The 17,706-nt window shown below is 40.0% G+C and overlaps 2 protein-coding genes across 9 annotated transcripts in view; one reads left to right on the top strand and one right to left on the bottom strand.

The window, feature by feature from the left end:
• Positions 1-17,706, bottom strand: part of LOC115259784 (SKI family transcriptional corepressor 2-like) — an 833,559-nt gene that overhangs the window by 674,953 nt on the left and 140,900 nt on the right. The window lies entirely within an intron of this gene.
• Positions 1-17,706, top strand: part of LOC115259476 (very-long-chain 3-oxoacyl-CoA reductase-like) — a 67,563-nt gene that overhangs the window by 30,443 nt on the left and 19,414 nt on the right. The window contains exons 4-5 of one of the 4 annotated variants that reach the window (XM_062846566.1): positions 14,671-14,726; positions 14,791-15,404. The exons of the other annotated variants lie outside the window; for them this stretch is intronic. Of the exons in view, the coding sequence (XP_062702550.1) occupies positions 14,671-14,726; positions 14,791-15,389 (655 nt within the window). The 3' untranslated portion in view covers positions 15,390-15,404. Of the gene's footprint in view, positions 1-14,670; positions 14,727-14,790; positions 15,405-17,706 lie in introns of those variants that run through there. 4 annotated transcript variants of the gene reach the window in all.

Raw genomic sequence — 17,706 nt, 5'->3', positions numbered from 1 at the left:
AAACTTCTAGAGAAATTTCTGAAGGAATTTCTAGACAAATTCCTAAAGGAATTGTCAGGAATTCCTAAAGGAATTTCCAAAGAAATTCCTGGAGGAACTTGCAAAGGAATTCCAGGATTAATTTCCTAAGAGAAATTCGTGGAAGAATTTCAAAAGAAATTCTTAGGGAAATTTTCAAAGGAATTCCTGGTAGAATTTCCAAAGGAATTTGCACAGGAATTTCTGAAGGAATTTCCAGAGTTATTCCTGAAAAATTTCCAAAGAAATTTCTGGAAGTATTTTCATAAAAACTCCTGGAGGAATTTCCAGAGAAATTCCTAGAGGAATTTCCAAATGAATTCTTGAAGGAATTTCCAGATGAATTCTTGGAGGAATTTCCAGAGGAATTCCTGAATGAATTTATAGAGGAATTTTTGGAGAAATTTCTGGAGGAATTCCTGGAGGAATTTCCAGAGGAATTTCTGAATGTCTAGCCAAACTCCTAGAGAAATTGTCAGGAATTCCTGAAGTAATTTCCAATCGAATCCTGGTTGATTTTCCAGGGGAATTCATGGAGAAAATTCCAGAGGAATTCCTGGAGGAATTTCTAGACAAATTCCTGGAGAAATTTCCAGAGGAAATACTGGAGGAATTTCCAGAGGAATTCCCGAAGGAATTTCCAGAGGAATTCCTGGAGGAATTTCCAGAGGAGTTCATGGAGGAATTTCCAGAGGAATTCCTGGAGAAATTTCTAGAGGAATTCCTGGAGGAATTTCCAGAGGAATTCCTGAAGGAACTTCCAGAGGAATACCCAGGGCAATTTCAGGTGAAATTTTCAGTGCAATTTCTGGCGAAAATTTCAAAGGAAATTTTGGAGCGATTACCAGAGGAAGTCCCAGATGAATTCTTGGAGGAAGTCCCAGAGGAAGCATGCCAAGGTGATTAACTTAGAAAAATGCTGAGGGGAATTACTGGAGAAGTTTGTGGAAAAATTTCCAGATGAATTAGTGGAGGAATTTCCAGAGGAATTCTCGCAGGAATTTCCAGAGGGATTTCCAGAGGAATTCCTGAAGCAATTTCCAGAGGAACTCCTGAAGCAATTTCCAGAGGAATTCCTTGAGGAATTTCCAGAGGGATTCCTGAAGGTATTTCCAGAGGAATTACAGGAGAAATTTCCCGTGGAAATCCTGGAGGAATTTCCTGAGGAATTTCTGGAAGAATTTCCAGAGGAATTCCCGGTGAAATTTCCAAAGGGATTCCTGGAGGAATTTTCAGAGGCATTCCTGAAGAAATTTCCAGAGGAATTCTGGGAAGAATTTCTAGAGAATTGCTTTAGGAATTTCCAAAGGAATTACTTGCAGGAATTTCCGAAGGAATTCCTGGAGAAATTTTCAGAGGAATTCCCGGATGAATTTCCAGAGGAATTCCGGAAAGAATTTCCAAAACAATTTCTGAAGAAATTTCCAGACAAATTCCTGAAGGAATTTTCAGAGGAATTCCTGAAGGAATTTCCAGAGAAACTCCTGATGGAAATTTCAGAGGAATTCCTGAAGGAATTTCCAGAGGAATTCCTGAAGGAATTTCCAGATATTCCTCTAGAAAATCCTCTGGAAATTCCTTCAGGAATTCCTCTGGAAATTCCTGAGGGAATTCCTTCAGGAATTCAACTGGAAATTCCTTCAGGAATTTCTCTGGAAATACCTTCAGGAATTCCTCTTGGAATTCCTCCAAAAATTTCTGAAGAAATTTTCAAAGGAATTCCTGAAGGAATCTCCAGAGTAATTCCTGAAGGACATTCCAAAGAAATTTCTATGGGAATAACCCCAGGAATTGCTCTGGGAATTCCCCTAGGATTTTTTCTGGGAATTCCTTCAGAAATTCCTATTGGAATTCCTCCAGGAATTTCGAGAGGAATTCCTCTGGAAATTGCTTTAGAAAATTCTCTTGAAATTCCTTCAGGGATGCATCTAGAAAATCCTCTTGAAATTCCTTCAGGAATTTCTCTGGAAATTCATCTCGAAATTCCTTGAGGAATTCCTCTGAAAATTCCGTCAGGAATTCCTCTGGAAATTCCTTCAGGATTTCCTCTGGAAATTCCTTCAGAAATTCCCCTGGAAATTCCTTCAGGAATTTCTCTGGAAATTCTTTCAGGAATTCCTCTGGAAAATCCTTCAGGAATTCATATGAAAATTCCTCCAGGAAATCATATGGAAATTCCTCGAGGAATTTCTATGGAAATTCCTCCAGGAATTTCTCTGAAACTTCGTCCAGGAAGTCCTGTAAAAATTCCTCCAGAAATTCATCTGGAAATTCCTCCAAGAATTCCTGTGGAAATTCCCCCAGGAATTTGTCTAAAAATTTCTCCAGGAATTCGTCTGGAAATTCCTCCAGGAATTCGACAGGAAATTCCTCCAGAAATTCATCAGAAAATTTCTCCCGGAATTGCTATGGAAATTCCTCCAGGAATTCCTCTAAAAATTCCTCCAGAAATTCCTCTGGAAATTCCTCCCGAAATTCCTATGGAAATTCCTCCAAGAATTCCTCTGGAAATTTCTCCAGGAATTCCTCTAGAATTCCTTCAGGAATTCATATGGAAATTCCTCCAGGAAATCATATGAAAATTCCTCCAGGAATTTCTCTGGAAATTCCTCCAGGAATTCGTCTAAAAATTCCTCTGGAAATTCCTCCAGAAATTCCTCTGGAAATTCCTCCAGGAATACGTCTGGAAATTTCTACAGGAATTCGCCTGGAAATTCCTCCAGGAATTCGTCTGGAAATTTCTCCAGGAATTCGTCTGGAAATTTCTCCAGGAATTCCTCTAAAAATTCATCCAGGAAATCCTCTGGAAATTCCTTCAGGAATTCATATGGAAATTCCTCCAGGGATTCCTCTGAAAATTCCTCCAGAAATTCCTCTGGATATTCTTCCAGGAATTCTTCTGGAAATTTCTTCAGGAATTCCTCTGGAAATTCCTGCAGCAATTCCTCTAGAAATTCCTCCAGGAATTCCTCTGGAAATTCCTCCAGGGATTCCTCTGGAAATTCCTCCAGGAATTCCTATGGAATATCCTCCAAGAATTCCTCTGGAAAATCGTCCAAGAATTCCTCTGGAAATTCCTCCAGGAATTCCTCTGGAAGTTCCTCCAGGAGTTCCTCTGGAAGTTCCTCCAGGAGTTCCTCTGGAAGTTCCTCCAGGAATTCCTCTGGAAATTCCTCCAGGAATTCCTCTGGAAGTTCCTTCAGGAATTCCTCTGGAAATTCCTCCAGGAATTCTTCTGGAAATCCCTTCAGGAATTTGTCTGGAAATTCCTCCAGGAATTCTTCTGGAAATTCCTTCAGGAATTCCTCTGGAAATTCCTTCAGGAATTCCTCTGGAAAGGCCTCCAGGAATTCCTCTGGAAATTCCTCTAGGAATTTATTTGGAAATTCTTCTTCAAATTCTCCGGAAATTCTTCCAGAAATTCCTCTGAAAATTCCACCGTGAATTTCTCTGGAAATTCCTCCCGGAGTTCCTCTGGAAATTCCTCAAAGAATTCCTCTTCAAATTCTTCCGGGAATTCTTCGAGAAATTTCTTTAGGAATTCTCTGGAAATTCTTCCCGGAGTTCCTCTGGAAATTCCTCCGTGAATTCCTCTGGAAATCCCTTCAGGAATTCCTCTGGAAATTCCTCCAGGAATTCCTCTGAAAATCCCTCCAGGAATTCCTCTGGAAATTCTTCCGGAAATTCCTCAGAAAATTCCTCCGGGAATTCCTCTGGAAATTTCTTCAGGAATTCCTGACATTTTTTTTTTAACGAATTTGGCTAGACATTCCTTCAGAAATTTCTCTGGAAAATCCTCCAAGAATTCATTTGGAAATTCCTCCAAGAATTTCTCTGGAAATCCCTCCAGGAATTCTTCCAGAAATTCCTCTATTCGTTTCTCTAGCAATTCCTTCAGGAATTCCTCTGGAAATTCCTCCAGGAATTCCTCTGGAAATTTCTCGAAGAATTCATCTGGAAATTCCTCCAAGAATTCATTTGGAAATTCCTTCAGGAAATCATATGGAAATTCCTCCAGGAATTCCTCTGGAAATTCCTTAAGGAGTTTTAATAAAAAAAATCCACCAGGAATTCCTTTGGTAATTTGTCCAGGTATTACTCTTTAATTATTTTTTCAGAAATTCCAATGCGAATTCCTTTGAAAATTCCTTCAGGAATTCCTTCGAAAAAATCCCCAAGAATTTCTCAGGAAATCCTTCCAGGAACTTCTTAGCAAATTCATCCTGGAATTCTTTTGGAAGTTCCTCCAGGAATTTCTTTGAAAACTACTTTCATGAATTCCTGACAATTTCTTTAGGAACTTGTCTAGAAATTCCTTCAGAAATTCCCCTGGAAGTTTAACTTTTAAAAATTTAGCAACAACTCCTATGGAAATCCCTCCAGGATTTTTTTCGGGAATTCTTCCAGGAATTCTTCTAGAAATTCGTTCAGGAATTGATTTGAAAATTACCCTAGGAATTTCTGTAGAAACTCTTCCACGAATTTTTCTGGAAATTCCGTTAGGAATTCCTTTGAAAATTCCTTTAGAAAATTCCTCTGATAGTTCCCTCAGGAATTCCTCTGGAAATCCCTCCTGGAATTCTTCTGGAAATTCCTTCAGGAATTCCTCTGGCAATCTCTCCAGAAATTCCTCTGGAAATTCATCAACAAACTTCTCCAGCATTTCCACTCATAATTTTTCTAGTTAAACACCTCGGCATCCTTTCTCTGGGACATCCTCCAAGAATTCCTCTGGGAATGGCTGCAATTCCTGGAGGAATTCCCAGAAGAATTCCAGGAGGAATTTTTCAAAGGAATTTGCATAGGAATTTCTGAAGGAATTTCCAGAGTAATACCTGGAATAATTTCCAAAGGGATTCCTGGTGGAATATTCATAAAAACTCCTTAAGGAATTTCCAAATGAATTCTTGGAGGAATTTCCTGATGAATTCCTCGAGGAATTCCTGAAGGAATTGCTAGAGGAACAAATGGAGGAATTTCTGAAAGATTTCCTAGAGGTATATCCAAAGAAATTCCTGGTGGAATATCCAGAGGAATTCCTGGAGAAATTTCCAGAGGAACTTCAGATGGAATGTCCAGCCAAATTCCTTAAGAAATTGTCAGAAATTCCTGAAGAAATTTCCAGAGGAATTCCCGGAGGAATTTTCAGAGGAATTCACGGAGGGAATTCCAGAGGAATTCCTGGAGGAATTTCCAGAGAAATTCCTGAAGGAAATTCTAGAGCAATTCCTGAATGAATTTCCAGAGGAATTCACGGAGGAATTTCCACAGGAATTCGGTGAAGAATTTCCAGAGAATTCTTAATGAAATTTCCCGAAGAATTCCCGGAAGAATTTCCAGAGGAATTTCTGAGGGAATTTCCAGAGGAACTCCGGGAGGAATTTCCAGAGGAATTCCTGGAAGAATTTTCAGAGAATTTTGAGAGGAATTCCTAGAAGAATTTCCACAGGAATTTCTGGAGGAATTTCCAGAGGAATTCCTGTAGGAATTTCCAGAGGAATTTCTAGAGGAATTTCTCTGGAAATTCCTCCCGGATTTCCTCTGAAAATTCCACCAGAAATTCCTATGGAAATTCTTCCGGGAATCCTTCATGAAATTTTTCTTAGGAATTCTCTGGAAATTCTTTCCGGGATTCCTCTGGAAATACCTCCGTGATTTCCTCTGGAAATTCCTTCAGGAATTCCTCTAAAAGTTCCTTCAGGAATTCCTCTGGAAATTCCTCCAGGAATTCCTCTGGAAATTCCTCCAGGAATTCCTCTGAAAATCCCTGTGGGAATTCCTCTTAAAATTCCTCCGGGAATTCCTCTGGAAATTTCTTCAGGTATTCTTGACAATTTCTTTAGGAATTTGGATAGACATTCCTTCAGTTATTCCTCTGGAAAATCCTCCAGGAATTTCTCTGGATCCACAAATTCTTCCAGAAATTCCTCCATTTGTTCCTCTAGCAATTCCTTCAGGAATTCCTCGAAGAATTCATCTGGATATTCCTCCAAGAATTCATTTGGAAATTCCGCTAGGAATTTCTCTGAAAATTCCTTAAGGAGTTTTTATGAAAATTCCACCAGGAATTCCTTTGGAACTTTTTCCAGGTATTACTCTGGAAATTCCTTCAGAAATTCCAATGCAAATTTCTTTTGAAATTCCTCCAGGAATTCTTCTGGGAGTTCCTCCAGGAATTCCTCTGGGAATTCCCCTAGGAATTGGAGCAATTCCCAGAGGAATTCTTGGAGGAAGTCCCAGAGAAAGGATGCCGAGGTGATTAACTAGAGAAATTATGAGGGGAATTGCTGGAGAAGTTTGTGAAAGGATTTCCAGAGGAATTTCTGGAGGGATTTCCAGAGGGATTCCTGAAGGAATTTCCAGAGGAATTCCAGGAGGAATTCCTGGAGGAATTTCCAGAGGAATTCCTGAGTGAACTATCAGAGGAATTTTCTAAAGGAATTTTCAAAGGAATTCCTGACGAAATTTTCAGAAAAATTCGTGGAAGAGTCTCTAGAGAAATTCCTAGGGTAATTTTCAAAACAATATCTGAAGGAATTTCTAGAAGAATTCCCGAAGAAATTCCTGTAGGAATTTCCAGAGGAATTGCTGCTAAAATTTTCAGAGGAACTCCTAGATAAACTTCCAGGGGAAATTCTGAAGGAATTTCTAGACAAATTCCTAAAGGAATTGTCAGAAATTCCTGAAGAAATTTCCAGAGGAATTCCCGGAGGAATTTTCAGAGGAATTCACGGAGGGAATTCCAGAGGAATTCTTGGAGGAATTTCCAGAGAAATTCCTGAAGGAACTTCTAGAGCAATTCCTGAAGGAATTTCCAGAGGAATTCACGGAGGAATTTCCACAGGAATTCGGTGAAGAATTTTCAGAGAATTCTTAATGAAATTTCCCGAAGAATTCCCGGAAGAATTTCCAGAGGAATTTCTGAGGGAATTTCCAGAGGAACTCCGGGAGGAATTTCCAGAGGAATTCCTGGAAGAATTTTCAGAGTATTTTGAGAGAAATTCCTAGAAGAATTTCCACAGGAATTCCAGGAGGAATTTCCAGAGGAATTCCTGTAGGAATTTCCAGAGGAATTTCTAGAGGAATTTCTCTGGAAATTCCTCCCGGATTTCCTCTGAAAATTCCTCCAGAAATTCCTATGGAAATTCTTCCGGGAATCCTTCGTGAATTTTTTTTAGGAATTCTCTGGAAATTCTTTCCGGAATTCTTCTGGAAATTCCTCCGTGATTTCCTCTGGAAATTCCATCAGGAATTCCTCTAGAAGTTCCTTCAGGAATTCCTCTGGAAATTCTTCCAGGAATTCCTCTGGAAATTCCTCAAGGAATTCCTCTGGAAATTCCTCTAGGAATTCCTCTGGAAATTCCTCCGGGAATTCCTCTTAAAATTCCTCCGGGAATTCCTCTGGAAATTTCTTCAGGAATTCTTGACAATTTCTTTAGGAATTTGGATAGACATCCCTTCAGAAATTCCTCTGGAAAATCCTCCAGGAATTTCTCTGGATCCAGGAATTCTTCCAGAAATTCCTCCATTTGTTCCTCTAGAAATTCCTCCAGGAATTCCTCGAAGAATTCATCTGGAAATTCCTCCAAGAATTCATTTGGAAATTCCGCTAGGAATTGCTCTGAAAATTCCTTAAGGAGTTTTTATGAAAATTCCACCAGGAATTCCTTTGGAAATTTTTCCAGGTTTTACTCTGGAAATTCCTTCAGAAATTCCTATGCAAATTTCTTTGAAAATTCCTCCAGGAATTCTTCTGGGAATTCCTCTGGGAATTCCCCCAGGAATTGGAGCAATTCCCAGAGGAATTCTTGGAGGAAGTCCCAGAGAAAGGATGCTGAGGTGATTAACTAGAGAAATTATGAGGGGAATTGCTGGAGAAGTTTGTGGAAGGATTTCCAGAGGAATTTCTGGAGGGATTTCCAGAGGAATTCCTGAAGGAATTTCCAGAGGAATTCCAGGAGGATTTCCTGGAGGAATTTCCAGAGGAATTCCTGAGTGAACTATCAGAGGAATTTTCTAAAGGAATTTTCAAAGGAATTCCTGACGGAATTTTCAGAAAAATTCGTGGAAGAGTCTCTAGAGACATTCCTAGGGTAATTTTGAAAACAATATCTGAAGGAATTTCTAGAAGAATTCCCGAAGAAATTCCTGTAGGAATTTCCAGAGGAATTGCTGCTAAAATTTTCAGAGGAACTCCTAGATAAACTTCCAGGGGAAATTCTGAAGGAATTTCTAGACAAATTCCTAAAGGAATTGTCAGGAATTCCTGAAAATCGTTTCCAAAGAAATTCCTGGAGAAACTTCCAAAAGAATTCCAGGATGAATTTCCTAAGGGGTTCCTGAAAGGACTTCCTGAGAAATACTTGGGGATTTTTTCGAAGGAATTCCTGAAGGAATTTTCAAAGGAATTTGCATAAGAATTTCTGAAAAAATTTCCAGAGTAATACCTGGACAAATTTCCAAAGGAATTCATGGTGGAATTTTTATAAAAACTCCTTAAGGAATTTCCAGAGAAATTCCTAGAGAAATTTCCCAATGAATTTTTCGAGGAATTTCCAGATGAATTCCTCGAGGAATTTCCAGAGGAATTCCTGGAGGAATTTTCAGAGGAATTCCTGAAGGAATTGCTAGAGGAACGAATGGAAGAATTTCTGGAAGAATTCCTGGAGGAATATCCAGAGAAATTCCTGGAGGAATTTCCAGAGGAATTTCTGAAGGAATGTCTAGCCAAATTCGTAAGGAAATTGACAGGAGTTCCTGGAAAAATTTCCAGAGGAATTCCCGGAACAATTTTCAGAGGAATTCCAGGAAGAATTTCCAGAGGAATTCCTGGAGGAATTTCCAGAGGAATTCCTGAAGGAATTTCCAGAGGAGTTCACGGAGGAATTTCCAGAGGAATTTCGGAAAGAATTTTCAGAGAATTCCTAAAGAAATTTCCCAAAGAATTCCTGGAAGAATTTGCAGAGGAATTATTGGAGGAATTTCCAGAGGAACTCCGGGAGGAATTTCCAGAGGAATTCACGGTGGAATTTCCAGAGGAATTCCTGGAAGAATTTCCGGAGAATTTTTAGAGGAATTTCCAGATGAATTCCTAGAGGAATTTCCACAGGAATCCTGGAGTAATATCCAGAGGAATTCCTGGAGGAATTCCTGGAGGAATTTCCAGAGGAATCCCTGAAGGAATTTCCAGAGGAATTCCTGAAGGAATTTCCAGAGGAATTCCTGAAGGAATTTCCAGAGGAATTCCTGAAGGAATTTCCAGAGGAATTCCTGAAGGAATTTCCAGAGGAATTCCTGAAGGAATTTCCAGAGGAATTCCTGAAGGAATTTCCAGAGGAATTCCTGAAGGAATTTCCAGAGGAATTCCTGAAGGAATTTCCAGAGGAATTCCTGAAGGAATTTCCAGAGGAATTCCTGAAGGAATTTCCAGAGGAATTCCTGAAGGAATTTCCAGAGGAATTCCTGAAGGAATTTCCAGAGGAATTCCTGAAGGAATTTCCAGAGGAATTCCTGAAGGAATTTCCAGAGGAATTCCTGAAGGAATTTCCAGAGGAATTCCTGAAGGAATTTCCAGAGGAATTCCTGAAGGAATTTCCAGAGGAATTCCTGAAGGAATTTCCTGAGGAATTCCTGAAGGAATTTCCAGAGGAATTCCTAAAGGAATTTCCAGAGGAATTCCTGAATGAATTTCCAGAGAAATTCCTGAAGGAATTTCCAGTGGAATTCCTGGAGGAATTTCCAGAGGAATTTCCGGAGGAATTTCCAGAGGAATTCCTGGAGGAATTTCCAGAGGAATTCCTGGAGGAATTTCCAGAGGAATTCCTGAAGGAATTTCCAGAGGAATTTCCAGAGGAATTCCTGAAGGAATTTCCAGAGGAATTCCTGAAGGAATTTCCAGAGGAATTCCTGAAGGAATTTCCAGAGGAATTCCTGAAGGAATTTCCAGAGGAATTCCTGAAGGAATTTCCAGAGGAATTCCTGAAGGAATTTCCAGAGGAATTCCTGAAGGAATTTCCAGAGGAATTCGAATTTCCAGAGAAATTCCTGAAGGAATTTCCAGTGGAATTCCTGGAGGAATTTCCAGAGGAATTTCCGGAGGAATTTCCAGAGGAATTCCTGGAGGAATTTCCAGAGGAATTCCTGGAGGAATTTCCAAAAGAATATCTGGAGGAATTTCCAGAGGAATTCCTGACGGAATTTACAGACGAATTCCTGATAAAATTTCCATAGGAATTTCCAAAGGATTTTCCAGAGGCATTCCTGAAGGAATTTCCAGAGAATTTTTTAGAGGAATTTCTGGTGAAATTCTCGGAGGAATTCCTGGCGAGATTCTCAGAGGAATTCCTCTCGAAATTCCTGGAGGAATTCCTAGAGGAATTCCTGGAATTGCCTAGATGAATTTCTGGAGGGATTCCCAGAGAAACTCCTGGAGGAATTTCCAGAGCAATTTTCAGAGAAATTCCTCTGGAAATTCCTTCAGGCATTCCTCTGGAAGTTCTTTCAGAAATTCCTCTGAAAATTCCTCCAGGAATACCTCTGGAAATTCTTCCGGGAATTCCTATAGAAATTCCTCCAGGAATTCCTTTGGATATTCCTTCAGGAATGCCTCCGGAAATTCCTCCAAGAATTCATCTGGAAATTCCTCTAGGAATTTCTCTGAAAATTTCTTCAGGAGTTTTTATGAAAATTCCTCTAGCAATTCCTTTGAAACTTTTTCCAGAAATTACTCTTGAAATTCCTTCAAAAATTCCTGTGGAAATTCTTTTGAATATTCCTCGAGGAATTCCTTTGAAAATTCATAACAGTTTCTCTTTGAGAATTCTTTCACGAATTTTTCAGGAAAACTCGCCAGGAATTCCTTAGAAAATTTATCCTGGAATTCCTTTGGAATTTCCTCCATGAGTTTCTTTGGAAATTCCTCCAGGAATTCCTGACAATTCCTTTAGGAACTCGTCTTAAATTTCCTTCAGAAATTCCTAGAAGTTTATCTAGGAGTTCCTCTGGAAATTTTAGCAGGAGTTTCTCTGAATGTTCCTCCAAGAATTCCTTCAGAGATTCTTCCAGGAATTCCTCTGAAAATTCTTTTAGATAATACCTCTGGAAATTACCTCAGGAATTCGTCTGGAAATTCCTCTGGAAATCCCTGCAAGAATTCCTCTGGAAATTCTTCCAGGAATTCCTCTTTAAAATCCTCCAGGAAGTCCCCTGGAAATTCTTCCAGGAATTTCTCTGGAAATTCCTCCAGGAATTTCTCTGGAAATTCCTCCAGGAATTCCTCTGGAAATTTCTCCAGGAATTCCTCTGGAAATTCCTCCAGGAATTCCTCTGGGAATTCCTCCAGGAATTCCTCTGGGAATTCCTCCAGGAATTCCTCTGGGAATTCCTCCAGGAATTCCTCTGGAAATTCCTCCAGGAATTCCTCTGGAAATTCCTCCAGGAATTCCTCTAGAAATTCCTTCAGGAATTTCTCTGGAAATTCTTTCAGGAATTCCACTGGAAATTCCTTCAGGAATTCCTCTGTAAATTCCTTCAGGAATTCCTCTGGAAATTCCTTCAGGAATTCCTCTGGAAATTCCTGCAGGAATTCCTCTGGAAATTCCTTCAGTAATTCCTTTGGCAATTCCTCCAAGAATTCCTCTGGAAATTCCTCCAAGAATTCATTTGGAAATTCTTCCACAAACTTCTCCAGCAATTCCCCTCAGAATTTCTCTAGTTAATCACCTCGGCATCCTTCCTCTGGGACTTCCTCCAAGAATTCCTCTGGGAATAGGAAGCAATCAGTGAAGTACTAGATTGAAAGTAGTGAGCTGGATTTATGTATGGTGAGATGATCAGTTCTCCATTTCTGTAATGAAATGGTATAAATAGCGTGGGTTGTATGATTTCCTGACTAGTTTGATGCTATTTGAGCAAAAGTTTGGGTAACTGTGTTGTTGTATTATTTATTTCTTGCAACTTCAACAACACAGTTACCCAAACTTTTGCTCAAACAGCATTAAATTAGACAAGAAACCATATAACCCACACTGTTTGCACCATTTCATTGCAGAAATGGATAACTGATCATCTCACCATACAAAAATCCAGCTCACTACTTTCAATCTAGTACTTCACTGATTGCTTCCTATTGCTCCAAAATTTCGTCAAAAACTGCACGGAAAATTTCACCAGAAATTGCCCTGGAAATTACTGTGGTAGTTCCTCCAGGAATTGCTGTTGGAATTTATCCAGGCATTCCTCTGAGAAGTCTTCCAGAAAAATTCAGGAATTACTTAAGAAATTCATCCAGGAAATCTTCCAGGAAATCTTCCAGATACTGCTCCACGAATTCCTCCAGAATTTTATCAGCGAAATCCTCCTGGAATTCTTCTTGAAACTGCTCAGGGAAATCCTTCAGAAATTTCTCTATGAATTCTTCTAAGAATTCCTCCAGGAATTCTTACAGAAATTCTTCTAGAAATAGATATAGGAATTCCTCCAGCTATTTCTCAGAGAATTCCTCCAGGAGTTTCTCAGGGAGTTCCTCCAGGACATCATCAGGGTTTTTTCCAGGAATTCCTTGGGGAGTTCCTCCAGAACTTCCTCTCTGGAAATTCCTCCAGGAGTTCCTCAGGAGGTTCGAAGGAAACTTCTGAAGCAAGTTCCAGGCAATCAGCCAGCAAAGCTCTTGGAGGATTTTCCAGAGGGAACTCCTGCAGGATTCTCAGAAGAATTCCTGGAGGAATTCCCAGAAGAATTCCAAGAATTTTCAGCTTCACACAGAGACAATTTTTTTCGCTTATGAATATGATGATCATTTTACTAATTTTTCTAGATTCGGGATTCTTGGGTACTGACCATCTTGAGAATTTTCAGCTGCACCCAAGAAAACTTTCTTCGTTTATAAATATGATGAACATTTGAGTAATCTCTCAAAATTCGGGATTCTTACTGATCATCTTGATAATTTGCAAGAATGTTTAGCTTTACTCAGAGAAACCTTTCTACGTTTATGATGTAAAGATCATTTTACTAATACTTAAAGATTAGAGATTTTATCTGACCATTCTTGGACTTTTCTAGAATGTACAGCTTCACCCAAGAAAACTTCCGCCGTTTATGAATCAGAAGATCATTTTTCTGATCTCTCAAGATTCGGGATTCTTATTGATAATATATTAATTTGTCAGAATTTTCAGTTTCACTCATAGATCACTGCCGACATTTATGATCTTGCTATTTTAAATAATAATGGAATTTGTTTTGTAGTTTATAAGCATAGAAAGTATTCTTTGTGCGGTGCTGGTATTCCTTTGCAATCCCAATGATGATAAGAAATTCAATATCTTCAGATTAATGAAAAAATATTCAAAAAGGTATGTCATTTCTAGAAAATCGTTCACTGATTATTTTTTCTCATACATAAAATGTTCTTTCAATAAAAGAACGTATGTAATTATTGCCGACATATTAAAAAAAGTGTTGAAAGAATTTCCCATTTCAACTAACTATCACGTGTTGTGTTAGCAAGTACCATACCCGCCCGCCCGGTCCGTCGAAACAGAAAATGAATGTATCGTTCGATGAGATGAACACATTGCGCTTTTGTTGTTGGCTGGCTGGTTTTTCGATTCTCACCTTGCACCCGCATGCTGCTGTTACAGCGGGGAACGTTTGCGCTCGAATTGGAAAAGCAAAAAGTATGCTATGAAATTATTTTTTCAGTATTCTAAATTGCACCATCAGATCGGAAATTTTATAAGGAATCTTTTGGCATATTCAAAAGTTTATACTTTCATATAAAAAAATCAAATAATCTTGGGTGCAACGCCCGCACCCGCAACAGCGCATCAACACATGCATGTCCTACGCTGCGTTCGGAAGAATCGAGTTCATTTCTACGACTAGGGTGCGGCTGTGGTTTTTCTTTTCCGTTTGACCGGTGTGACTGACTAGAGAATTCAAAAGATCATTGACAATTATTGCTATGCAGCACTCATTGGAGGCATATAGAAACTGTAATTTCATCGAATATTGGCAATGCGGCAGATTACAAAATGATTATTATATGAGTATCGACCATTTTGTAATTGTATGCCTGATTATTTTCTTCAGTTTTCGTAATCAATCCGCAATAATTATTCTTGCTTATTTTTCTGCATATCTAGGATATGAATTTCATTATTATTCTTACTATTGTTCTATTTTTTTCTCATCAAAAACATAAATTGTTCTATATTACTTTGAAATAAACATATTTTTTTTTATTTTTTTCTTGTAGATGCACTAAGTATTCTTACTATTGTTCTATTTTTTTCTCATCAAAAACATGAATTGTTCTAATATTACTTTGGAATAAACATTATTCTTTTATTTTTTTCTTGTAGATGCACGAAAGATCTCTCAATATGTTTTATATTATTTATTTCACTGTTTACTATGTTCTAAACACTATAATGGATCTGCTATTTTGATTTCGATAAAATATTAATTTTGCAGTTTTTTTTCCGAAATAACAGATATCAATACTTTTCCGGTAAAAGAAACACTCGTTCTTCTAAATTGCGCGTGTAGTGGTAGCTAGTTCATTTTCATAACAGGTTCATCCCATAAATTTTAAAACGGCGGTTGATCACAGATTATTCTCGGGCTCACGGCTTCCTTTCCCCTTAACATCGTGCTTGTCAGCCGAACCCAGTCGAAGCTGGAAAAAGTGGCCAAGGAAATCGGTAAGCACGTCCACGAACTTAATCATGAAAACGCAGTTTCAACTAATCAAATCGTTTCTATCAGAGACCGAATCGAAGATCAAAACCAAGATCATTGCGGTTGACTTCACCTCTGGACCGGAGATTTACGAAACGATAGCCAAGAAGACGGCCGGTCTGGATATCGGAGTTCTGATCAACAACGTTGCCATGTGCTACGCCAATTCGGAACGATTCCTTCAGCTGCCCAACCAGGAGAAGTTCATTACCGACCTGGTCACGTGCAACATCTTCTCCGTAACTCGCATGTGCAGTCTATTCCTGCCAGGAATGGTCCAACGCAGGAAAGGAGTCATCATCAATGTCTCGTCCCTGTCCTCAGTGATGCCATCTCCAATGTTGACAGTCTACGCTGCCACCAAAGCGTTTGTCACCAAATTCAGCGACGATCTTGCCACCGAGAACAGCAAGCACGGAGTACTGATTCAGGCGGTCCTTCCCGGTCCAGTGGATACCAATATGTCCATTATGCCATCCGATTCCATGTCGATGTCCTGCTCGCCGAAGACGTTTGTCGACAGTGCGTTGGCTACGTTGGGAATTGCTCGTCAAACTACCGGCTACTTTCCACCAGGGGCGTACAATTTCGTTTCAATGATACACTTTCATGCAACATTTGAATAAGTCTCTTCAAGTGTTTCATACATTTTTCTAATGACTCGGTCGATAAAAAAAACTTTTCCACTCATCGTAGCACTCGGTAGTCTCCCACCCGGTCGCATTGCTTGTGCTTCACCCGTCAGAGCATTAGTGTCTCACTGGTGCGCGCTAGTCTCTCAATGGTTGCGGGCGCCGGTTAATTGGATTTAAGTGGTCGAATTTGTTATCCTCTTTCATAAAACATAATTATCATTCTATTGGCGTGCACCACTATTTAAAAATGTGGTTTAAATAGTGTTTTTAGCATGTTGAAGTATTTCAATGACTCATAAATGAAACGAAAATCCAAGTGTATCATCCCATGTTTCATACACACTTGTTTCTGTAGCAGCAACGAACGAGTGTGTTGCTGGGTGAGAGATGAAGCATCACAGGAGTCCGTTCGCATGGGAAACGATTTGCTACAGTCGTCGTACGTCATGTTTTCCTTTCGAAATTGCACGACCCTGCTTTCCACATACCCTGCTACAGCTGGTCATGGATACGGTGGATTTTATATCGCCAAGCGGTGCTCGTCTGTTCATGTTGAAGACGATGGAGCATGTTCGAGCGATCGACTACAAGGGTACCAAATAGAAAGAATATGCCGTTTTTTAAATATTTCAATTCCTGTATAAAATGTTCATGAATGTGCCATAACCTAACCGTAGGCGTTTTGATATTCCAAAATATTCCGAAACTTTGCGGCTCCGTGGTCGTGCGGCTAGGGTCACCAAGCTCTTAGTCGCATCGTGCTGAGGAGCGCGGGTTCGATTCCCGCCGCAGCTGTCAGGAAAAGTTTTCGGCTGTGCCACTGGGCGTTGCATGCTAGTCCGTTGTCTAGTGTCGTGCTTCCTTCAAAGAGCGAAAAGCTCACTGGAAGCATTGAACGTGTCCGTGTCTTTTTAAAAAAAAAACTTTCATGAAAATGAATTACTTGGCGAATTATGATCATTTCGCAAAAAAATGTCAGTTAATAACCGTGAATAACCGTGGATGTACGCATAAGACACTAATCCGGTAACTACATAGGCCTCGTCTAAGTTGAGTTGTTATACTTACTTACTTTCAGGTCTGAGTATTCAACGCAATGCAGAGGGGCCGAAATGAAAGATTTCCATCCTAGGCGATTGCTCTCCATCGCATCGCCTTCACCTAAGGTCTAATTTCTATCGACTTATTTATTTTCTTGTTGGGGCTATGCTCAGGACTGCCTCTGCTGGGCTCCAGTCTAACGCTGGCTTGCAGATTTCGTTCCCTTTACCTTACTGGCTAAACTAAGACCTGAATGCCCTCTGCTGTACGTAGGAGTCGTCTCCAATCGACCCGGTCCATGGCTGTGCGTCTTCAGTCCCGCACTCTGCGAAGTGTTCGCAAATCGTCCTTCACTTGATCGACCCACTTAGCAAGGCTACGGACGTCTTCTTGTACCATTCGGATTGTTCCTTGTAAATAATTTTAATGGGGTTTCTATCCAATCCTGATGACGTGACCCGCCCACCGTCACCCAATTTTAATGGGGTTTCTATCCATCCTGATGACGTGACCCGTAGCCCCTCCAGATTTTCGCGGTGTGCACGATGATTGATTCTCTCAGCAGCTGATGCAGCTCGTGGTTCATTCGCCTTTACCAAGTCCCGTCTTCCATCTGCACTCCGCCGTAGATGATACCCAACAAATTTCGTTCAAAAACTCCAAGGGTGGTCCTTTGCACGCATAGACCATGCTTCGTGCCCATAAAGGATTACCGGTCTAATCAGCGTTTTGTAGATGGTTAACTTCGTATGTACTGGAAAATCTTGTAATTAGAAGGCACGAAATGTTGCTAATTGACAAATTGAGTGATGAAGTTTGTGAAAAAATCGCATTCAGGGGGGATTCGAACCCACGACTCCGTATTCGCTAGACCGGCGCGGCGCTTTAACCAACTAAGCCACAGAACAAGTAATGATTCTGAGGAATAGAAAGCCAAACTAACTTCGAAGCCGCACCGTGAACACAAAATCTCTCTTTCGGCCTCAATGCCAATCCACAACACACTCCTGTTTGTGTCCACTAACTACAAGTGAGAGCGAATTATTTTTATGAAGCCGAGACTTACTCTCGCACTCCGCATACCTAGCCACCAGTCAATTTGTTTTGCTGGTGTCTAATTAGTATGTGTCGAGAGCTCGGCGCGGTCGGACGCTCAGACGACCGAACTGCGCCATGTGACGCAAGCAAGGGTACAATGACACATATTGCCCATTTTACTGGCACTTTACCAGATTTGCTGGTATGTCTGAAACATACTGGAAAAACT

The sequence above is a fragment of the Aedes albopictus genome, chromosome 1, assembly GCF_035046485.1.
Source record: "Aedes albopictus strain Foshan chromosome 1, AalbF5, whole genome shotgun sequence".
Lineage (NCBI taxonomy): Eukaryota > Metazoa > Arthropoda > Insecta > Diptera > Culicidae > Aedes > Aedes albopictus.
Note: the sequence above shows the minus strand (reverse complement) of the source record. Positions and strands in the feature narration are given on the sequence as shown.